The sequence below is a fragment of the Carcharhinus amblyrhynchos genome, chromosome 4 (assembly GCF_965287045.1).
Source record: "Carcharhinus amblyrhynchos chromosome 4, sCarAmb.v2.hapA, whole genome shotgun sequence".
Classification (NCBI taxonomy): domain Eukaryota; kingdom Metazoa; phylum Chordata; class Chondrichthyes; order Carcharhiniformes; family Carcharhinidae; genus Carcharhinus; species Carcharhinus amblyrhynchos.
In genome coordinates this window covers 66,192,375-66,217,088 of record NC_137327.1, presented here as the reverse complement: position 1 = coordinate 66,217,088, position 24,714 = coordinate 66,192,375, and the positions used below count along the sequence as shown (strand labels likewise).

The window sequence follows — 24,714 nt, the reverse complement described above, 5'->3', positions numbered from 1 at the left end:
GTGGAAGAGCTGTGTTACTGAATAGGGAGAATACCGCAGCTGTGCTGCAGGAGGACACCTTGGAGGGCTCATCCAGTGAGGCCATATGGGTAGAGCTCAGGAATAGGAGGGATGCAATCACTTTGCTATGGTTGCACCACAGGCCTCCCAACAGCCAGTGGGAGAAAGAGGAACAGATATGTGGACAGATTATGGGAAAATGTGAAAACAACACGTTTGCTGTGTTTTTTCTTAACTTCCCCTATATTGACTGGGACTCCCTTAGTGCCAGGGGGTTGGATATGGGAGTGGGGGGAGGGTATTTGTTAGGTGCGCCCAGAAAGATTTCTTGAAGAAATATGAATATAGTTCAACTAGAGGAGGGGCCATACTGGACGTGGTATTGGGGAATGAGACCAGTCAGGTGATCAAGGTTTCAGTAGGGGAACATTTCGGGAACAGTGATCATGATTCTGTTAATTTTAAGTTACTTATGGATGAGAATAAGAATAGTCCTCGGGTGAAAGTACTAAACTGGGAGAAGGCTATCTACGACAATATTCGGCAGGAAACTCGAGCATAGATTGTGGCCATTGGAGGGTAAATCTACATCCCTCATATGGGAATCTTTTAAAGCCCAGTTGATTAGAGTTAGGACCAGCATTTTCCTGTGAAAATGAGGGAAAAGGATGGTAAGATTTGGGAACCTTAGGTGACAAGACAAATTGTGAGCTTAGTTAAAAAAAAGGGTGGCATACATGATGTCTATGCCAGTTCTGTATCCATCTAGCTAGCTCACCCCAAATCCATATGATTTTAAGACAGATTTGAAGAACATAAAGAAAGCAGGAAAGAACTTAAACAAAGAGTTAGGAGAGCCAAAAGGGGCCATGAAATGTCCTTGGCAAACAGGATTAAGGAAAATACCGAGGCATTTTAAATGTATATAAGGAGCAAGAAGTTAGCTAAGGAAAGGGTAGATCGAGATGTTTGATGTTTCAGTGGGGGAGCATTTTGGTCTTAGCAACCATAATTCTGTCAGATTTTGGGTAGTCAAGGATAAGGATAAGAGTGGCCCTTGGGCAAGGGCCACGTACATCCAAATTAGACAGGAACTGGGGAATGTGGATTGGGAGTGGCTATCTGAGGGCAAATACATGTCTGACACATGGGAGGCTTTTAAAAGCTAGTTGAATGAAGTGCAGGGTAGGCGTGTCCCCACAAAAATAAAGGATAGAAATGGCAGGATTTGGGAGCCATGGATGATGAGGGAAATTGTAAGCTTAGTCAAAAGGAGAAAGGAAGCATACGATAGGTCTAGGCATCTAAAAACAGACGAAGCCCTTGAGGAGTACAGTGAAAGTAGGAAAGAACTTAAACATTGAGTTGAAAGGGCTCAAAGGGGCTATGAAATGTCTTTAGCACAGAGGCTCAAGTAGAATCTCAAGGCTTTTTACGCATATATTAGGAACAAGAGGTTAGCAAGATAAAGTTAGGCTCACTCAAGGACGCTGGAGAGAACTTACGCATGGAGCTATAGGAAGCAAGTGAGATCTTTAATGAGCATTTTGTATTAGTATTCACTAAGGAGAAGAATGTGATGGATGAGGTCAAGGTTAGGTGTGTGAACAGAGGAAGTGTGGGGTGCCCTAAACTGCATTAAAGTAGACGGATCCCTGGGGCTGGATGGGATATTTCCCAGGTTACTGTGGGAAGCAAGGGAAGAAATAGCTGGGGGCCTTAACAGATATCTTCACATCCCCTTTGACCATAGGTGAGGTTCCAGACGAACAGAAAATAGCTAATGTTGTTCCCTTGTTTAAGAAAGGAAGCAGGGATGGTCCAGGAAATTATAGGCCGGTGAGCCTGACATCAGTGATGGGAATGCTTTTGGAGAAGACACTGAGGGACAGAATATATGCACATTTGGAAGAAAATGGGCTATTTAACGTCAGGCAGCATGGTTTTGCAAGGGGAAGGTCATGTCTCAACAAATTGACTGAATTTTTTGAAGAGGTGACTAAGATAAATTCAGGCAGCGCAGTAGCACACTGGTTAGCACTGCTGCTTCACAGCTCCAGGGACCTGGGTTCAATTCCTGGCTTGGGTCACTGCCTGTATCGAGTTTGCACATTCTCCTTGTGTCTGAGTGGGTTTCCATCCTGGTGCTCTGGTTTCCTCCCACAGTCCAAAGATGTGTAGGTTAGGTCAATTGGCCATGCTAAAAAATTGCCCCTTACTGTCCTGAAGTGTGTAGGTTCGAGGGATTAGTGGGTAAATACGTCAGGATATGGCGGTAGAGCCTCCTGCTCCTATTTCTTATGTTCTTATGTGATCGGTGCAGGCTCAATGGGCCCAGTGGATTCTCTCTGTACTGGAGGGTTTCTATGGTTCTATGATGAGGGAATGAATGTGGATGTAGAATCATAGAATCCTTACAGTGCAGAAGGAGGCTGTTTGGCCCATTGAGCCTGCAGCAACAACAATCCCACCCAATCTCTATCCCCATAATCCCATCTATTTACCCTGGCACTAAGGGGCAATTTACCATGGTCAATCCACCTAATCTGCACATCTTTGGACTGTGGGAGGTAACCAGAGCACCTGATGGGGACCCACACAGACATAGAGAGAATGTGGAAATTCCATGCAAACAACCACTGGAGGCTGGAATTGCTCCCAGGTCCTCAGAACTGTGAGACAGCAGTGCAAACCACTGTGCCATACAGTTTTTTTGGACTTTTATATGGATTTGGTTTATATGGACTTCAGTAAGGCCTTTGACAAGGTTCCACGTGACAGACTGGTACAAAACTGAAATCAATGGCATTTGTGGTCGGCTGACTAGATGGAGAAAACTGGCTTGTTCATGGAAGACAGAGAGTAGCGGTGAAAAGTGTTTTTCAGAAGGGAAATCTGTAAAAAGCACAAAGAACAGAACAGCACAGGAACAGGCTCTTTTGCACCGATCACATTGTCCTATCTAGAACAACTGCCTATATCTCTTTATTCCCCGTTTGTTCATGTGTCTATCCAGATAAATATTAAATGTCGCTAATGTGTCTGCCTCAACCATCTCACTTGTCAGTGCATTCCAGGCCACCAGCACCTTCTGTGTAAAAAAAACTCCTCTGTATATTTCTACTGAACCTTTCCCTCCTTACAGCAGCAGCAGCTCAGCATGTTCTGTGCTATAGTTTTTCTATGTTCTATAGCCTAGTAGGTAGGGATATGATCAGTGCAACTTGTGGGCCGAAGGGTGTGTTTGTGCTGTAGTTTTTCTATGTTCTATGTTCTTACCTTGAACTCATGCCCCCTTGCAATTTCTGCCCTGGAAAGAAGCTTCCAATTGTTCACCCCATCTGTGCCCCTCATAATTTTATGAACTTCTAGCAGATCGCCTCTCAGCCTCCCTCTTTCCAGGGAGAGCAATCCTAATTTATTCAATCTCTGCTTTGGCTTTTGAGAAGGTACCGCATGGTAGGTAACTGTAAAATATTAAATCTCACAGGATCCAGGGTGAGGTAGCCAAATGGAATCAAAATTGGCTTGATGACAGAAGATAGAGGGTGATTGTAGAGGGTTGCTTTTCAAATTGGAGGCCGTGACCAGCGGTGTGCCTCAGGGTTCGGTGCTGGGTCCACTGTTATTTGTCAATAATATTAATGATTTGGATGAGAAATAGGAGGCAGAGAGTGGGGGTCAATGGGTGCTATTCGGATTGGCGGATGGTGACTAGTGGAGTGCCTCAGGGGTCGGTGCTGGGGCCTCAGCTATTTACCATTTATATAGATGATCTGGAGGAGGGAACCGAGTGTAGGGTGCCGAAATTTGCTGGTGACACCAAGATTGGTGGAACGGCAAATTGTGCGGAGGGTGTGGAGAGTCTACAGAAGGATCTAGATAGGCTGGGCGAATGGGCCAGGAAATGGCAAATGGAATTTAATGTTGGCAAGTGCGAGGTGGTCCACTTTGGTAGGAATAATGGTAGGAAGGATTATCACTTACGTGGCGAAAAACTGCAGCAGGCGACGGTGTCCTTGTGCATGAGTCGCAAAAGCCCAGCTTGCAGGTGCAGCAGGTGGTCAGGAAGGCGAATGGGATGCTGGCCTTCATAGCGAGGGGGATTGAATATAAAAGTAGGGAGGTCTTGCTGCGGCTGTATAGGGCATTGGTGAGGCCGCAGCTGGAGTACTGTGTGCAGTTTTGGGCGCCGTACTTACGCAAGGATATTTTGGCCTTGGAGGGAGTGCAGAGGAGGTTTACTAGGCTGATACCGGAGTTGAGGGGGTTGAGCTATGAGGAGAGGCTGAATAAACTAGGCTTGTACTCATTAGAGTTTAGAAGAATGAGGGGAGATCTCATATAAGATGATGAATGGGATGGATAGGATAGAGGTGGAGAGACTCTTCCTGCTCAGAAAGGATAATAGGACTAGGGGGCACAGCCTCAAGATAAAGGCGGGTGCAGTTTAGAACGGAGTTGAGGAGGAACTTCTTCACTCAAAGGGTGGTGAATCTCTGGAATTCTCTGCCCGTTGAAGTGGTGGAGGCTACCTCGCTAAATATTTTTAAGACGCGGGTTGATGGGTTTTTGATAAGCGAGGGGATTAAGGGTTATGGGGAGAGGGCGGGAATGTGGAACTGAGCCACGACAGATCAGCCATGATCTTATTGAATGGCGGGGCAGGCTCGAAGGGCTAGATGGCCTACTCCTGCTCCTATTTCTTATGTTCTTATGTTCTTATGAGAATTTAATAGGCATGGTTAGTAAGTTTGCAGATGACACCAAGTTTGGTGGCAGAGTGGACAGTGAAGAAAGTTATCTAGGATTGCAACGGGATCAGTGGGCTGGTGAATGGCAGATGGAGTTTAATTTAGATAAATGTGAGATGACGCATTTTAGTAGATCGAACCACGGCAATTAATGGTAGGACACTGGGGAGAGATCTAGGTTCATAGCTTCTTGAAAGTGGAGTCACTGGTGGACAGGGTGGTGAAGAAGTCATTTGGTATGCTTGGTTTCATTGGTCAGAACATTGAATACAGAGTTTGGGATATCTTATTAAAGTTGTAAAAGACATTGGTAAGGCCATGCTTGGAATACTGTGTATGGTTCTAGTCACCCTATTATAGAGAGGATTTTATTAAACTAGGAAGAGTGCAGAAAAGATTTACTAGGATGCTACTGGGACTTGATGGTTTGAGTTATAAGAAGAGGTTGGATAGACTGGGACTTTTTTTCCCTGGAGCATAGAAGGCAGAGGAGTATTCTTACAGGTCTATAAAGTAATGAAGGGCATAGATCAGCTAGATAGTCAATATCTTTTTCCAAAGGTAGGAGAGTCTAAAACTAGAGGGTGTAAGTTTAAGCTGAGAGGGGAATGATACAGAAGTGTCCAGAGGAGCAATTTTTTCACACAGAAGATGGTACATGTCTGGAACAAGCTGCTAGAGGTAGTAGTAGAAGTGGGTACAATTTTAAAGAGCATTTACACAGTTACATGGGTAAGATCGGCATAGAGGGATATGGGCCAAATGTGAGCAATTGGGACTAGCTTTGGTGTTTAAAAAAAAGGACAAGTTGGGCCGAAGGGCCTGGTTCCATGCTGTAAACCTCAATGACTCTCTGACTCTATGATCCCTGCGGAACACCACTAATTACAGACCTCCATTCAGAAAAACACCCTTCCATCACTACCCTCTGCCTTCTATGGCCAAGCCAATTCTGAATCCATCCAGCTAGTTCACTCACAATCCCATGTGATTTAACCTTTTGTACCAGCCTACAATGAATGACTTTGTCAAATGCTTTACTAAATTCTATGTGGACAACATCCAAAGCCCTTTCCTTGTGAATCATCTTTGTGACCTCCTCAAAAAACTCTATTATGTTAGTGAAACATGACCTCCCTCATATAAAACCATGCTAATAAGAGCATTCAGTTCCAGATGTGTATAGGTCCTATCTCTATCAATCTTCTCCAACAATTTTACTATCACTGATGTCAAGCTCACTGGCCTATAATTACCTGGGTTATCTTGCTACCTTTCTTAACTAATGAGACAACAATGGTTATCCTCTAATCCTTTGGGACCTCACTAGTGGCTAACAAGGAAACAAAGATTTTTGTTGGCAACCCAGCAATTTCATCTCTTGTCTCTCTTGGTGATCTGGTGATCTCCCTCACTATACTAAACCCTATCACCACTACATTCTTATGTGCCACCCCCAGTTGTTTGACATCCTGTACTGCAGTGCCATGCTCAGTCAATTCATCTACTCTTCTGCCCCACTCTCAGAATCACAGAATTGTTACAGCACAGAAAGAGACCATTTGGCCCATTGTGTCTACACCCCCACATCAAACGAGCACCATAACATACTGCCATTCCCTTGCCTTTTCCCCATACCCCTGCACATTGTTTCTATTCAGATGATAATTTTATGGTCTCCTGAATGCCTTGATTGAACCTGCGTCCACCACACTTCCAGACACACCCATCAGACATTCCAAACCCCAACTGCTTTCTGTGTGAAGAAGTTTTTTTTTCCACATCACGTTTACTTCTTTTGCAAATCACTTTAAATCTGTGCCCTTGCATTCTTGATCCTATTCCAAGTCGAAATAACTTCTCCTTACCTACTCTGTCCAGACTCCTCATGATTTTGAATATCTCGATCAAATCTCCTCTTAACCTCCTTGTCTCCCTAGAAGAATAATCCCAACCTTTACAATCTATCTCATCCAAACAAACTGAAAGAATGTCAGACCTGTTGGAACTTGCATAGGCTGAAATGCCTGCGCTCCTGCCCTCTGGGTCCTTTTACTTGCTTCTACTGCAGCCAGACCCTCTGTCACTGACCACTTTCCAAGGTAGGAGACCCTCTCCTAAGGGGTGTGACCGCATCTGAAACGAAGTGTCCAGGAAAGTCTCATCCTCCCTGATATGTTACATAGGACATAGAACATAGAACATAGAACACTACAGCACAAACAGGCCCTTTGGCCCACGAGTTGCGCCGATCACATCAACACCTACCAATCTATAGACCTATCTATAACCCCCAATCCCATTAAATTCCATATACTCATCCAGAAGTCTTTTAAAAGACCCCAGCGAGTTCGCCTCCACCACCACTGACGGCAGCCATTCACTCACCACCCTCTGAGTGAAAAACTTACCCCTAACATCACTTCTGTACTTGCCTCCCCGCACCTTCAATCTGTGTCCCCTCGTAGCGACCATTTCAACCCGGGGAAATAGCCTCTGAGAATCCACCCTATCTATTCCACTCAACATTTTATAAACTTCTATCAGGTCGCCTCTCAACCTTCGTCTCTCCAGGGAAAAGAGTCCCAGCTCCCTCAACCTAACTTCATAAGGCATGCCTCCCAGTCCAGGCAACATCCTTGTAAATCTCCTCTGTACCCTTTCAATAGCTTCTACGTCCTTCCTATAGTGAGGCGACCAGAACTGCGCACAGTACTCCAAATGAGGCCTGACAAGGGTCTTATAAAGTCTTACAGTGTCCCCAGCTCACTGTTCAGCTCAATGATTCTGAGCCAAATTTCCTCAAGCCTCAGTAGTTTAATGCAGACATGCTTGCCCTGGATAACACTGATATCCATGAGCTTCTGTATGCTGCAGCCTTGACACATCACCTGTCTTGCCATACCCATGAGCTTTATTTCATTGTTCTGTTGAATTATTTAGTTTAGGGGTGGCACAGTGGCACAGTGGTTAGCACTACTGCCTCACAGCTCCAGGGACCCGGGTTCAATTCCTGACTTGGATCACTGTCTGTGTGGAGTTTGCACATTCTCCCTGTGTTTGTGTGGGTTGCCTCTAAGTGCTTTGGTTTTCTCCCGCAGTCCAAAGATGCGCAGGCTAGGTTGATTGGACAACTATATTAATCCTTAGTGTCTCAGGATGTGATAAGTTGGAGGGATTAGCAGGGTAACTAAGTGGGGTTAGGGCCTGGGTGGAATTGGTGTCAGTGCAGACTAAATAGGCCGAATGGCCTCCTTCAGTACTGCAGGGATTCTATGATTTTCTTTTAAATATTTCTTAGTTGTACCACAAACTGTAGGACAAATTTAAACCTTCGGGAAACATTCCTTGACCACTTGTCATAGAATGTCATAGAATCCCTACAATACAAATAGAGGCCATTTGGACCATTGAGTCTGCACCCACCACAATCCCACCCAGGCCCTAAACCCACAACCCCATGTATTTACCTTATCAGTCTCCCTGACACTTCGGGCAATTTAGCATGGCCAATCAACTTAACCTGCACATCTTTGGACTGTGGGAGGAAACCAGAGCACCCAAAGGAAACCCACGCAGACACGGGGAGAAGGTGCAAACTCCACACAGTCACCCATGGCCTGAATTCAACACCTGGCATTGTGAGGCAGCACTGCTAACCACTGTGACACTGTGCCACTGTTGTGCCACTTACCAGACATTGACCAGATACTCACCAACAGCTCATCTCCTCCCCTGTAGAACAGAGAAACCAATTCCTACAATGTCAAAAAGTTAGAAAAGAAAGGAGTGCCTCCCACCCCCAATTTCTTTCTCTCGCCAAACTTCAACATTTCACATACAGTCGTATACAGTGCTGTTGCACAGTGAAAGTATGAATTGATCTGTTCTGAACCAAATGATTCGCTAAGTCCAGTTACAGCCAGTTTCTTTCATTAACTCAAAAACAGAAAATGCTGGGAAAACTCAGCAGGTCTGACAGCATCGATGGAGAAGGAATAGAGCTAATGTTTCACATCTGGATGACCCTCAGAGCAGCTCTGATGAAAGATCATTCAGATTCGGAACATTGGCTCTGTTCTCTCTCCTCAGATGTTATTGGACCTGCTGAGTTTCCCCAGCATTTTCTGTTTTTATTTCAGATTCCACTACCCGCAGTTTTTTTGCCTTTATCCTTCATTAACTCTTTCACCTGCTGCCAATGGACAGCTTCTATCCTGCTTAGGCCCCTGGATGAAACTTAGAATTTAAACAGTACTTACAGTTAAATATTAAACACAAAAATCAGCAATATTAGATTTTTAGAAAGATATTTAAAATTTCCCATTTTCACCAAAATTCCACACTGCAGTTACACTCTGCTTTAGAAACATATCATAGAATCCTGACAGTGACAATGGGACCACCCAGCCCATCAGTCTGTACCGGCTCTCTGAAGGAGCATCCTACCCAGGCCCTCTACGCCACCTTATCCCAGTAACCCTGCATAGCTGCCATGGCCAATCCATTTAAGTTGCATATAGAAACATGGAACATTATAGCACAGTGCAGGCCCTTTGGTCCCCAATGTTGTGCCGAGCTATGTCCAATCCCAAGATCAAGCTATCCCACTCCCTATAATTCTGATGTGCTCCATGTGCCTATCTAATAACCGCTTGAAAGTTCCTAAAGTGTCCGACTCCACTATCACAGCAGGCAGTCTATTCCACACTCCAACCACTCTCTGAGTAAAGAATCTACCTCCAACATCCCTCCTATATCTCCCACCATGAACCTTATAGTTACGCCCCCTAGTAACAGCTACATCCATCCGAGGAAATAGTCTCTGCACGTCCACTCTATCAATCCCTCTCATTATCTTATAAACTTCTATCAAGTCGCCTCTCATCCCCCTTTGCTCCAAAGAGAAAAGCCCCAGCTCCCTCAACTTTTCCTCATAAGACCTATCCTACAAACCAGGCAGCATCCTGGTAAATCTCCTCTGCACTCTCTCCAATGCTTCCACATCCTTCTTATAATGAGGTAACCAGAACTGAACACAATATTCCAAATGTGGTCTCACTAACATCTGGTATAATTGCAGCATAACCCCACAGCTCTGAAACTCAAACCCCCTGTTAATAAATGCTAACACACTATAAGCCTTCATCATGACTCTATCCACTTGAGTGGCAACGTTCAGAGATCTGTGGATATGAACCCCAAGATCTCTCTGTTCCACCACATTCCTGAGAACTCTGTTGTTGACCCTGTAATCTGCATTCAATTTTGTCCTATGAAAATGAATCACCTCATTCTTATTAGTCTGCCCTTTTCAGCCCAGCTCTGCATCCTATCAATGTCTCTTTGCAGCCTACAAGAGCCCTCCACCTCATCTACTACTCCACCAATCTTGGTGTTGTCAGTAAATTTACTAACCCACCCTTCAGCTCCTTCTGCCAAGTCATTGATAAAAATCACAAATAGCAGAGGACCCAGCACTGACCCCTGTGGTACACCACTGGTGACTGGCCTCCAGTCTGAAAATTTTCCCTCCACCACCACCCTCTACTACGATACAGCCAGTTACTTATCCAATTGGCCAAATTTCCTTCTATCCCACATCTCCTTATCTTCTTCATTAGTCCAGATATCTTGGGGGTCTGGAAGAAACTCACACAGATATGAGGAGGACATACAAACTTCACACAGTCACCCAAGGCTGGAATCAAACCTAGTTCCCTGGCATTGTGAGGCAGCAGTGCTAGCTACTGTGCCACTGTTTCTTTTTCCTTTTAACTGTTTGTATTACTTCATGCCAATGTTGAGTTACAATTTTAACCTGACAACCTTCTGTTCCAAATTCTCCACACGCAGATCACTGGAGTGATTCCGGATGTACAACCAAATCCAATGGCATTCAAACCAAATGCTCCTGCAACCACCTGACTTTCTTTGCTGTGTTATTGGTATGTATCAAGCGTCATGTCACAGGAAGCCATAGAAATTATGACGTGCATATTTCTACAGTTCACTTTCACTTAATTGCCTATTCCAATTCAGAGTTGCAAGGGAGTCAGAGCCTATTCTGACAGACACTGGGCGTTAGGCAGGGTATACCCAGGACAATTTGCCACTGCATCACACACAGACTAAGGGTCAATTTAACATGGTCAACTGACCTAACATGCACACCTTTGGAACATGGAAGGAAATCGGAGCACTCAGAGAAAATCTATGCAGATATGGGGATGCAGTGCAAACTACATACAGTCACCCAAGACCAGAATCTAACCCGGGTCCCTGGCTCTGTAAGGCAGCAGTGCTAATCAGTGTGTGCCACTGTGCCACTCTCTTCTATAATTATCTGTTGTGTCCCAAACTATTTTGATCATATTTCTAGCAATTATATTCAGTTACACAAAAACAGCAATTATTCAGATCAATTGACTTTATTTATTCTTCTCTTGTTTAATGGATTTTGATAGCAACAAGTTGTGTTTGAGTTTTTAGAATGAATTAACACAATCATCTGGAATGTAATAGATAATGCTGTCCCAGCATTTTGTAAATTGTAACAAGTTGTCAAATGTCCAGGAAGCCTTGATTAGTTGCTGCAGTGCACGTTATAAGAGATGGTACACATGGCTGTCACTGTTTGTTGGTGGCAGGAGTGAATGTTTATGGAGTCCATTATTAAGGATTTCATAACTCAGCATTTGGAAAGCACTGGTATAATCAGGCAAAGCCAGCATGGATTTACAAAGGGGAAATGAATCAAACTTGATGAATCTATTGGAATTCATTGAGGATGTAAATAGTGGAGTTGACCAAGGAGGATGTGGTTTATTTAGATCTTTAGAAAGCTGTCAGCAACGTCTCACATTGCAGACTACTGTATAAAGCGCATTTAGAACATAGAACATAGAACATTACAGCGCAGTACAGGCCCTTCAGCCCTCGATGTTGTGCCGACCTGTGGAATCAATCTAATGAACCTAAACTATTCCAATGTTATCCATATGCCTATCCAATGACCATTTGAACGCCCTTAAAGTTGGTGAGCCCACAACTGCTGCAAGCAGGGCATTCCACGCCCTTACTACCCTCTGAGTAAAGAACCTACCTCTGACATCCGTCCTATAATTACCACCCCTTAATTTAAAGCTATGTCCCCTCGTGTTAGCCATCACCATCCGAGGAAAAAGGCTTTCACTATCCACCCTATCTAACCCTCTGATCATCTTGTATGCCTCAATCAGGTCACCTCTTAACTTTCTTCTTTCTAACGAAAACAACCTCAAGTCCCTCAGCCTTTCCTCATAAGACCTTCCCACCATACCAGGCAACATCCTGGTAAACCTCCTCTGCACCCTTTCCAATGCTTCCACATCTTTCTTATAATGCGGCGACCAGAACTGTACACAATACTCCAAGTGCGGCTGCACCAGAGTTTTGTACAGTTGCAACATGATCTCACGGCTCTGAAATTCAATCCCTCTACCAATAAAAGCTAACACACCAAACACCTTCTTAACAACCTTATCAACCTGGGTGCCAACTTTCAGGGATCTGTGCACATGTACACCGAGATCTCTCTGCTTGTCGACTACCAAGAGTCCTTCCATTAGCCGTATATTCTGTATTCCTGTTACTCTTACCAAAGTGAATCACCTCACACTTTTCCACATTAAACGCCATTTGCCACCTCTCAGCCCAGCTCTGCAGCTTATCTATGTCCCTCTGCAAACTGTAACATCCATCCTCACTGTCTACAACTCCTCCGACTTTGGTGTCGTCAGCAAATTTACTAACCCATCCTTCTACACCCTTATCTAGGTCATTTATAAAAATGACAAACAGCAGTGGCCCCAAAACAGATCCCTGAGGTACACCACTTGTAACTGAACTCTAGGTTGAATATTTCCCATCAACCACCACCCTCTATCTTCTGTCAGCTAGCCAATGCCTGATCCAAACTGCTAAATCACCCTCAATCCCATGTATCTGCATTTTCTAGAGTAGCCTACCATGGGGAACCTTATCAAAAACTTTACTAAAATCCATATACACCACGTCAACTGCCTTACCCTTACCCACCTCTTTGGTCACCTTTTCAAAAAATTCGATAAGGTTTGTGAGGCACGACCTATCCTTCACAAAACCATGTTGACTATCTCTAATCAATTTATTTCTCTCTAGGTGATTATAAATCCTATCCCTTATAATTCTTTCCAAAACTTTGCCCACAACAGAAGTAAGGCTCACCGGTCTATAGTTCCCAGGATGGTCTCTACTTCCCTTCTTGAACAAGGGGACAACATTTGCTATCCTCCAGTCTTCCGGCACTATACCTGTAGCCAACGATGACATGAAGATCAAAGCCAAAGGCTCTGCAATCTCCTCCCTAGCCTCCCAGAGAATCCTAGGGTAAATCCCATCTGGCCCAGGGGAGTTATCTATTTTCTTACTCTCAAGAATTGCTAACACCTCCTCCTTATGTACCTCAATCCCGTCTAGTCTAAAAGCCTGTATCTCAGTTTTCTCCTCGACTACATTGACTTTTTCCTGCATGAATACTGACGAAAAATATTCATTTAGTGCCTCTCCTATCTCTTCAGGCTCCACGCACAACTTCCCACTACTGTCTCTGACTGGCCCTAATCTTGCCCTAACTAATCTTTTATTCTTGACATACCTATAGAAATCTTTAGGGTTCTCCTTGATCCTACCTGCCAAAGTCTTCTCGTGTCCTCTTCTAGCTCTTCTTAACACTCTCTTTAGCTCCTTCCTGGCTAATTTGTAACTCTCCAGTGCCCTAACTGAGCCTTCATGTCTCATCTTTACATAAGCCTCCTTCTTCCTCTTCACAAGAGATTCAACTTCTTTATTATACCATGGTTCCCTCACTCGACCACTTCCTCCCTGCCTGACAGGTACATATTTATCAAGGACTTGCAGTAGCTGCTCCTTGAACAAGCTCCACATTTCAGTTGTTCCCACCCCTGCAGTTTTCGACTCCAACCTACACATCCTAAATCTCGCCTAATAGCCTCATAATTACCTTTCCCCCAGCTATAACTTCTGCCCTTTGGTACATACATATCCCTTTCCATCACTAAGGTAAACATAATGGAATTGTGGTCACTATCACCAAAGTGCGCACCTACCTCCAAGTCTAACACCTGGTCTGGTTCATTACCCAATACCAAATCCAATGTAGCTTCACCTCTTGTTGGCCTATCTACATACTGTGTCAGGAAACCTTCCTGCAAACATTGAACAAAAACTGACCCCTCTAACGTGCTTGAGCTGTAGCTTTTCCAATCGCTATTTGTAAAGTTAAAGTCCCCCATAACAACTACCCTGTTATTCTCGCACCTATCCAGGATCATCTTTGCAATCCTCTCCTCTACATCTCTGGAACTTTTTGGAGGCCTATAAAAAACTCCCAGCAGGGTGACCTCTCCTTTCTTGTTTCTAATCTCAGCCCATACTACCTCAATAGACAGGTCCACATCAAACGTCCTTTCTGCCACCCTAATGCAGTTCTTGACTAACAATACCATGCCTCCCCCTCTTCTACCACCTTCTCTGCTCTGACTGAAACATCTGAACCCCGGAACCTGCAACAACCATTCCTGTCCCTGCTCTATCCATGTGTCTGAAATGGCCACAACATCGAAGTCCCAGGCACCAATCCAGGCTGCAAGTTCATCCACCTTATTGCGTACGCTCCTCGCATTAAAGTATACACACTTCAACCCATCCTCCCGCCTGCCAATACTCTGCTGCGACCTGGAAACCTTATCCATGACCTCCCTATTCTCATCTTCCTGTACACTGGAGCTACAATTCAGGTTCCCATCCCCTCTCTGAATCAGTTTAAACCCCCCTGAATAGCAATGGCAAACTTTCCCCCCAAGATATTAGTACCTCTTTGGTTCAGGTGCAGACCATCCCTTTTGTAGAGGTCCCACCTTCCCCAGAATGAGCCCCAATTGCCCAAGTGTCTGAAACCCTCCCTCCTGCACCATCCCTTTAGCCACGAGTTCAATTGTTCTCTCTCTATTCTTCTCCATGCTATCCCGTGGCACAGGTAACAAACCAGAGATAACCACTCTGTTTGTTTTAGCCCTAAGCCCCTGAATTTCTGCCTTACATCCCCATCCCTTTTCCTACCTATGTCATGGGTACCTACATGAACCATGACTTGGGGCTGGTTCCCCTCCCCCTTAAGCATCTCGAACACTCGATCAGTGACATCACGGGCCCTGGCACCTGGGAGGCAACACACCAACCGCGAGTCTTGCTTGTTCCCACAGACTCTCCTATCTGTCCCTTTAACTATGGAATCCCCAATCACTAACCCGGTTCTTTTCTTCCCCCTTCCCGCCTGAGCATCAAGGACAGGCTCTCCTCCACTGAGACCTGTACCCCATGACTTACCCCGGTTGACTCTTCCTCCCCAGCACCATCCAAAACAGAGTACTTATTTTGGAGAGGAACAGCCTCAGGGGATCGCTGCTCTGACTGCTTCTTACCCCTTCTAGCAGTCACCCATGTACCACTTTTAGGAGTAACTATCTCCCTGTAACTTTTGTCGATAGCTGCCTCTGCTTCCCGAATGATTCTTAGTGATTCTTAGTTCCTCCAGTTCCAGCTCCAGGTCTCTAACACGGTCCTCAAGGAGTTGGAAATGGATGCACCTCCTGCAGGTGTAATCAGCCGGGACACTACCAGTGTCCCTCACCTCAAACATCCCACAGGAGGAACATCGCACTGCCTGCACTGCCATCCCTATTACTTCCCTTACCAAGAAACAACAAAAAAAAGTACCTGCTCTCACTCCGAGTCACTCTCCTTTTTTTTAGGTTAGAGGAGGGGGGAGGGTGGAATACTCTACGCGTGTAGAGTATCAGGATTCCTCACCATTCCAATTTATGGGGGTCCAGAAAAAAAACTACTACCCAGGCCTCCTTGTGACAACTTCCATTTAAAATTTAAAAAAAAACTGAAGACGCTAGTTTAAAAAAAAACACAGTAGTTTACCCACAAGCTCTCCTCTCACCAATCGCTACCTCTCTGATGTGCTCCCAAGGAACAATGAGTATCTTGACATGGATAGAAAGCTGGTTAGCAGTTAGAAAGCAAAGAAACAAGAAGATCGTGAGAGGATAAAAGGAGATTATGCGTATTGACCAAAGGAAATGGGTAAGATCCTTAATGAGTTTGCATTGGTACTCCCAAAGTGAAGGACAGGTTGATTGGCAGTGTCTCAGAGGGATATGTAAACCCTTTAGAACAAGTCATCATTACGAGGGAGGAAGTGTTTGGTGTATTAACAAGCATTAAGGTTGACAAATCCCCAGGGTGTGTTGGCATCTATCCTAGATTACTGAGGGAGACAGCTGTGCAGAAAGAGGACACCTTGAAACAATTATGTAATGAGACACTGTGGGTAGAACTCAGAAACAGGAAGGGGCAGTCACTATGATTGGGGTGTACTACAGGCCTCCCAACGCCCACGGGCAGTTGAGGAACGGATATGTAAGCAGATTCTGAACTGATGTAGAATAGAGTTGTTTAATTCCTCATATTGACTGGAAATCCGTTTGGGCTAAGAGTCCGGATGGTGAGGAATTTGTTAAATGCGTCCAGGAAGGCTTTTTGGAACAATGTGTGGATAGTCCAACTATCGAAGATCTTATACTGGACCTAGTACTAGGTAATGAGCCTGGCCAGTTCATCAAATTTACACGGCGAACAGTAACCACAATTTCGTAAGCTTTCGGGTACTGATGGAAAAGGACGAGTGCTGACCTAGGGTTAAGGTGCTAAACTGGGGAAGGCTAACTACAACCAAATGAGGCAGGATTTGGAGGCTGTTGTTTGGGAGAGGCTGTTTGAGCGCAGCTTTGTCCTGGATGGTGTTGAGCTGTTGGAACTGCAGTTTTGACTGATTCCAGTTTTGTTATCATTACTTGATGTCACACTCAGTTAAAAACTGCCTCGATGTTAGGAGCAGTTGCTCTCACCTTACCTCTGGAATTCATGTTTGAACCAAGGCTGCAATGAGGTCAGTAACTGAGTGACCCTGGCAGAACCAAACTGAGCGTCAGTGAGCAGGTTACTGCAAAGCAAATGTTGTTTGATAGCAATGTTGATGATCCATCCCATCACTTTACTGATGAGCATGAGCAGACTGATGGGATGATAATTAGCTTGGTGATTTTTGTGTACAAGGTATACCTAGGCAATGTTCAACATTGCCGAATAGCTGTACTGGAACAGCTTGTCTAGGGGTGTGGCAAGTTCTGGAGATCAAGTCTTTAGTATTATTGCCAGAATTTTGTCAGGGCTCTAGCCTTCACAGTATCCAGTGCTTTTAACCATTTCTTGATATCATGTGGAGTGAATTGAATTGGCTGAAGACATCTATGATAATGGGGACTCCTGAGATGGGTCATCAACTGAGAGTTCTGGCTAAAGATTGTTGCGAGTGCTTTATCTTTTGCAGTGATGTGCTGGGCTAGTCCATCATTGAGGATGGGAATATTTGTGGAGTCTTCTCCTTGAGTGAGTTGTTTAATTGTCCATCATTATTCACAGCTGGATGTAGCTGGACTGCAGATCTTAGATGTGATCCATTGATGTGGAATAGTAAAAGTAAGCATTTCCTCTATCTGGCAGTGGGTATTCTCAACATTTTGACTATTAGGCAGTGTGTCATCCCAGCACTCCCTCTATCTCACTGTGAGTATTCCCAGCATTTCTATATTAGGTGGTGTTTCCAAAATTTGCCTCTATCAGGCACTGAGTATTCCCAGCATTTGTTCTATCATGTAGTGGGTTTTCCCAAAATTTCCGTTATCAGACAGTGAATGCTCGCAACATTTCTGCAATCAGGCAGTGAGTATTACCAACCATTCCTCTATCAGGAAGTGTGTATTCCCAGCATTTCCTGAGTATCACAGAATTTCCTGAGTATCACAGAAACTACAGTGCAGAAGAGGCCTGATGCATGAAAGGCCGTGACCAGCCCATCTAATCCCACTTGCCCAGAACTTGGCCTATAGCCTTAAATGTTGTAACATGGCAAGTACTCAACCAGGTCCTTTTTAAAGGATGTGAGGCATCCCACATCTACAACCAGACTGTCATCGCCTTCTGGGTAAAAAAGTTTTTCCTCAAATCCCCCCTAAACCTACCACCCCTCACTTTGAACTGTTTCCATGTTGTAAACCTCTATGACTCTAAGTGCAATCAAATCCTTCCTATAATGTGGCGATCAGAACTGCACATTGTACTCCAGCAGTGGTCTCACAATCCCACATGGACTCTCTGCTTTTGTAATCTATACCCTGATTGATAAAGGTGAGTGTCCCATTTTTTTCACCACCCTATTTACCTGTCTTTCTGCCTTCAGAGACCTATGAACAAACATACCAAGGTCCCTTTGTTCTTCGGAACTTCCCTGCGTCAGACCTTTCGTAATATACTTATTTGTCAAGTTACTTCTTCCGAAGTGCATCATCTCAAAAATTTTCAGGGATAAATTCCATCTGTCACTTATACACCCATTTGACAATCTCATCTATATCTTCCTGAAACCCAAGACACTTAAACTCACTGTTAACCGCCCAGCCAACCACCCACCCTGTATTCCACATGCATTTGCCTTCTTAACAAGTCTGCCATTTGTGATTTTATCAAAGGTTTTGCTGAAATTCATGCAAACTACATCAACCGCACTATCCTCAGCCACATATTTGATTATATGCAGAAAAATGCAATCATATTTGTTAGGCATGGCCTCTCTCCGACAACATTCCCAGTATTCTCCTATCAGACAGTGAGTTTTCACAGCATCCCTGTATAAGACAGTGTGTATCCCCAGCATTTCCTCCTTCATACAGTCAGTATTCCTAGCATTTCCTCTATCAGACAATGAGTATTCTCAGCATTCCTGTATCAGGAAGTATGTATTCCCAGCATTTCTTCAGATGGTGTATATTCCCAGTATTCCTCTATTAGAAGTGTATATTCCCTATATTTCCTCGAAAAGAGAGTGTGTATTCCCAGCATTTTCTCTGTCGGGCACTTTGTATTCCTAGCATTTCCTCTGTCAGGTAATGTGTATTCCCAGCATTTGGTCAGTCAGACAGTGTCTCTTCCCAGTAATTCTGCTGTCAAAAAATGTGTTCCCAGCATTACCCCAATCAGACTGTCTGTACTCCCAGTATTTCCTGTTTATTGCTAGCATTTCCTCTATGAGACAGTGCGTATTCCGTGTATATCATAAGAACATAAGAACATAAGAAATAGGAGCAGGAGTAGGCCATCTAGCCCTTTGAGCCTGCCCCGCCATTCAATAAGATCATGGCTGATCTGTCATGGCTCAGTTCCACGTTCCCGCCCTCTCCCCATTACCCTTAATCCCCTCTCTTATCAAAAACCCATCAACCTGTGTCTTAAAAATATTTAGCGAGGTAGCCTCCACCACTTCAACGGGCAGAGAATTCCAGAGATTCACCACCCTTTGAGTGAAGAAGTTCCTCCTCAACTCGTTCTAAACCGTTTATCTTGAGGCTGTGCCCCCTAGTCCTATTATCCTTTCTGAGCAGGAAGAGTCTCTCCACCTCTATCCTATCCATCCCATTCATCATCTTATACGTCTCAATGAGATCTCCCCTCATTCTTCTAAACTCTAACGAGTACAAGCCTAGTTTATTCAGCCTCTCCTCATAGCTCAACCCCCTCAACTCCAGCATCAGCCTAGTAAACCTCCTCTGCACTCCCTCCAAGGCCAAAATATCCTTGTGTAAGTACGGCGCCCAAAACTGCGCACAGTACTCCAGCTGCGGCCTCACCAATGCCCTATACAGCCGCAGCAAGACCTCCCTACTTTTATATTCAATCCCCCTCGCTATGAAGGCCAGCATCCCATTCGCCTTCCTGACCACCTGCTGCACCTGCAAGCTGGGTTTTTGCGACTCATGCACAAGGACCCCAAGGTCCCTCTGCACCGTCGCCTGCTGCAGCTTTTCGCCACGTAAGTGATAATCCTTCCTACCATTATTCCTACCAAAGTGGACCACCTCGCACTTGCCAACATTAAATTCCATTTGCCATTTCCTGGCCCATTCGCCCAGCCTATCTAGATCCTTCTGTAGACTCTCCACACCCTCCGCACAATTTGCCGTTCCACCAATCTTGGTGTCATCAGCAAATTTCGGCACCCTACACTCGGTTCCCTCCTCCAGATCATCTATATAAATGGTAAATAGCTGAGGCCCCAGCACCGACCCCTGAGGCACTCCACTAGTCACCATCCGCCAATCCGAATAGCACCCATTGACCCCCACTCTCTGCCTCCTATTTGACAACCAATCCTCTATCTACGCTAACACCCTATCCCCAACTCCCTGTCCCCTGACCTTCTGCAGTAACCTCCTGTGAGGTACCTTGTCAAACACCTTCTGAAAATCCAGAAAGACCACATCCACCGGCTCTCCTCTATCCACCGCCCTAGACGCATCCTCATAGAACTCCAGTAAATTTGTCAGACACGACTTCCCTTTAACGAAACCGTGCTGCGTCTGCTCTATCAAGCAATTCCTCTCAAGATGCCTCGCTATTTCCTCCTTGATGACGGATTCTAACATTTTACCTACAACAGACGTTAAACTAACCGGCCTATAATTCCCTGCCTTTTGCCTGCCACCCTTCTTAAACAACGGCGTAACATTAGCCGCTTTCCAATCTTCCGGCACTTCCCCGGAATCCAGCGACGTCTGGAAAATAACCACCAAGGCATCCACTATCACCTCCGCCATTTCTTTCAGAACCCTCGGATGCATTCCATCCGGTCCTGGCGACTTGTCCACAATCAGCCCCTCCAGTCTGTCGAGCACCGCCTCTCTAGTAACAGTAATGTCATTAAAACCTTCCAGTCCTTCCACCTTTCCACCTCTAACACCCAGCAAATTATTCACGTCCTCCTCCGTGAAGACAGAAACAAAAAAGTTATTCAGGACCTCAGCCATATCCCCATCCCCTACCACTAAGTCCCCCTTCTCATCCTCTATCAGGGAATGTGTTTTTCCAATATTTCTGCTACCATGCAGTGTGTATTCCCAGCATTTTCTCTGTCAGACAGTGTGTAAGCACAGTAAGAAGTGTCACATCACCAGGTTAAAGTCCAACAGGTTTATTTGGTACCAAACGCCACTAGCTTTCGGAGCTTTGCCCCTTCGTCAGGTGAGTGGGGAGTTCTGATCACTAACAGGACATGTAAAGGCACACACTCAGTTTACAGAATACTGATTAGAATGTGAGTCTTTACAGCTAATCAAGTCTTAAAGGTGCAGACAATGTGAGAGGAGATAGCATTAAGCATAAGTTAAAGAGATATGTATTGTCTCCAGACAGGACAGTAAGTGAGATTTTGCAAGCCCAGGCAAGTCATGGGGGTTACAAATAGTGTGACATGAGCCCAAGATCCCAGTTGAGGCCGTCCTCATTTGTGCGGAACTTGGCTATCAGCCTCTGCTCAGCGACTCTGCGCTGTCGTGTGTCATGAAGGCCACCTTGGAGAACATTTACCCGAAGACCAGAGGCCGAATGCCCGTGACTGCTGAAGTGTTCACCAACAGAAAGAGAACAGCTTTGCCTGGTGATTGTTGAGTGATGTTCATTCATCCGTTACCATAGCGTCTGCATGGTCTCCCCAATGTACCATGCTTCGGGACATCTTTCCTGCAGCGTATCAGGTAGACAATGTTGGCTGAGTTGCAAGAGTATCTGGTGGATGGTGTTCTCATGTGAGATGATAGCATCCGTGTTGATGATCCTGCATGTCTTGCAGAGATTGCTGTGGCAGGGTTGTGTGGTATTGTGGTCACTGTTCTCCGAAGGCTGGGTAGTTTGCTGTGGACAGTGGTCTGTTTGAGATTGTGTGTTTGAAGGCAAGAAGTGAGGGTGTGGGGATGGCTTTGGCAAGATGTTTGTCTTCATCAATGACATGTTGAAGACTCCGGAGAAGATGTCGTAGCTTCTCCGCTCCAGGGAAGTACTGGATGACAAAGTCATCGTGTCCCATGTTTGTCTTCTGTCGGTGCGGTTTTTCGCTGTGGCACATCGGAACTGTCAATTGATGAGTTGAGTGCTATATCCTGTTCTTATGAGGGCATCTTTCAATGCCTGGAGGTGTCTGTTGCGATCCTCCTCATCTGAGCAGATCCTGTGTATATGGAGGGCTTGTCCATAGGGGATGGCTTCTTTAATATGTTTAGGATGAAAGCTGGAGAAGTGGAGCATCATGAGGTTATCCCTGGTCTTGCGATACAGGTGAGGTGCTGAGGTGACTGTCCTTAATGGAGATGCGTGTGTCTAAGAATGTAACTGATTCTGGAGAATAGTCCATGGTGAGCCTGATGGTGAGATGGAACTTGTTGATGTCATCATATAGTTGTTTCAGTTCACCATGGGTCCAAAGGAAGAAAATGTCATCAATATATCTACTGTATAGCATCGGTTGAAGGTCCTGTGCAATGAAGAAGTCTTGTTCGAGTCTGTGCATGAAGATGTTGGCATATTGAGGTGTAAATTTGATCTCCATGGTTGTTCTGTGCATCTGAATGAAGAACTGGTTGTTGAAGCTGAAGACATTGTGGTCCAGGATGAAGTGGATGAGCTGTAAAATTGCATCTGGAAACTAGCAGTTGTCGGTGTTGAGTACTGAGGCAGTTGCTGCATTATCGTGGGGGATGCTGGTGTAGAGTGCTAAGACATCCATTGTGACGAGGAGTGCTCCTGGTTCAACTGCTCCACGTGTGCTGAGTTTCTGTGGGAAGTCCACAGTGTCGCAATAAAAGCTGGGGGTTCTTTGTACAATAGGTTTCAGGATGCCCTCGACGTAGCTGGAGAGGCTCTCGCACAGGGTCCCATTGCCCGATACGATACGCAGTGCAGCAACTGAAGAGGAAAGAGTCCAGTTGGACTCCTCCGGAAGGCTGCTTCCCTCGACTTGACATGTATGCTTAAGTCATCAGGAGGTGCGTCAACACCAGATTCATCAACTGCACTCACAAGACAGCCCTGAACATCACCCAAGCACAACGCAACATAGATTTTGTCCATCAGGGAATGTATTTTCCCAGTATTTCTGCTATATGGCAGTGTGTATTCCCAATATTTCTTCATCAGGCAATGAGCATTCCCAGCATTTCTTCTGTCAGGCGTAAAGTCATCGAGATTTATAGCATGGAAACAGGCTCTTTGGCCAACTTGTCCATACTGTCCTTTTTATTAACCACTAAGCTAGTCCTACTTACCGAGTTTGGCCCATATCCCTCTATATCCATCTTACCCATGGAACTGTTCTAAATGCTTTTTAAAAGACAAAATTGTACCTGCCTCTACTACTACCTCTGGCAGCTTGTTTCAGACATTCACCATCTCTGTGTGAAAGAATTGCCCCTCTGGGCCCTTTTGTATTTCTCCCTGCTCATCTTAAATCCATGCCCTCTAATTTTAAACTTCCCGACCTTTGAGAAAAGATGTTGAGCATCTAGTTGATTTATGCTCCTCATTATTTTATAGACCTCTATAAGATCACTCCTAAGCCTTTTATGGTCCAGGAAAAAATGTTCCTGTCTATCCAGCCTCTCTTTATAACTCAAACCAACAAGTCCTGGCAGCGTGGTAGTAAATTTTTTCTGCATTCTTTCTAGTTTAATAATATATATTCTATCTTAGAGTGACCAGAACTGCACATGGTCCAAGTGTGGCCTTACTAATATCTTATACAACTTCAACAAGATGTCCCAACTCCTGTATTCAATGTTCTGAAACAGAAAGAAATCCCACAACACCAGCTTAAAGTCCAAACAGGTTTATTTATAGCAAAAGCCGCAAGCTTTCGGGATAGGTTGTCCCTTTGTCAGGTCCCAACCAGCTGACGAAAGGACAGCCTGTCCCGAAAGCTTGTGGCTTTTGCCACAAATAAACCTGTTTGGACTTTAAGATGGTGTGGTGGGATTTCTTTCTGTTTTACCCCAGTCCAACGCAGGCATCTCCATTCCAATGTTCTGACCAATGAAACCAAGCATGCCAAATACCTTCTTCACCACTCTGTCTACCTGTGAATTCACTTCCAAGGACCTGTGAGCCTCTACCCCTTGACCTTTGAGTAAGTCCTGCCCTGTTTCGATCTACCAAAATACATCACCTCACATTTATCTAAAACACATCTCCCATTCATCAACCTACTGGCCCAATTGATCAAGATCCCGTTGCAATTGTAGATAACCTTCTTCACTGTCCACTATGCCAGCAATCTTGGTGTCATCTGTAAACTTACTAACCATGCTTCCTAAATTCTCATCCAAATTATTAATAAATAGCAGTGGACAAATAGCAGTGGACCCAGCACCGATCCCTGAGGAGCAGGAATACCCTTTGTATTCCCAACGTCTCCTTTATCAGGCAGTGTGTATTTCCAGTATTTCCTCTGTCAGGCAGTGTGTATACCTAACATTTCCTTTGTCAGGCAGTGTGTATACCTAACATTTCCTTTATCAGGCAGTGTGTATTTCCAGTATTTCCTCTGTCAGGCAGTGTGTATAAAATTTCCTTTATCAGGCAGTGTGTATTCTCAATATATCCAGAGCCAGGCAATGTGTATTCCCAGCAATTCCTCTATCAGGCAGCAAATCTTCCTGGTATTCCCTCTACCAGGCAATGTGTATTCCCTCTATTTAGTCGATCAAAAAGTGTGTATTCCAAGTATATTCTCTATCATTTACTGTTTTTTTCCCAGCATTTCCTCTATTAGACAATAATTACTCCCAATAAGTCCTCTACCAAACAATGTATATTCCTGGCATTTCCCCTGTTAGACAATACAGATTCGAAGTCTTTCCGCTTCCTGCTACTCACGTCCTGCTATAGGCAGTGAGTATTCAATTATTTTCTT

General features: G+C 44.8%; 1 protein-coding gene across 1 annotated transcript in view; it reads left to right on the top strand.

The window, feature by feature from the left end:
* The window catches only part of LOC145342431 (adhesion G-protein coupled receptor G2-like), a 110,677-nt gene that overhangs the window by 66,801 nt on the left and 19,162 nt on the right, over positions 1-24,714 (top strand). The window contains exon 6 of the mRNA XM_080187993.1: positions 10,611-10,702. Within this exon, the coding sequence (XP_080044119.1) occupies positions 10,611-10,702 (92 nt within the window). The remainder of the gene's footprint in view (positions 1-10,610; positions 10,703-24,714) is intronic.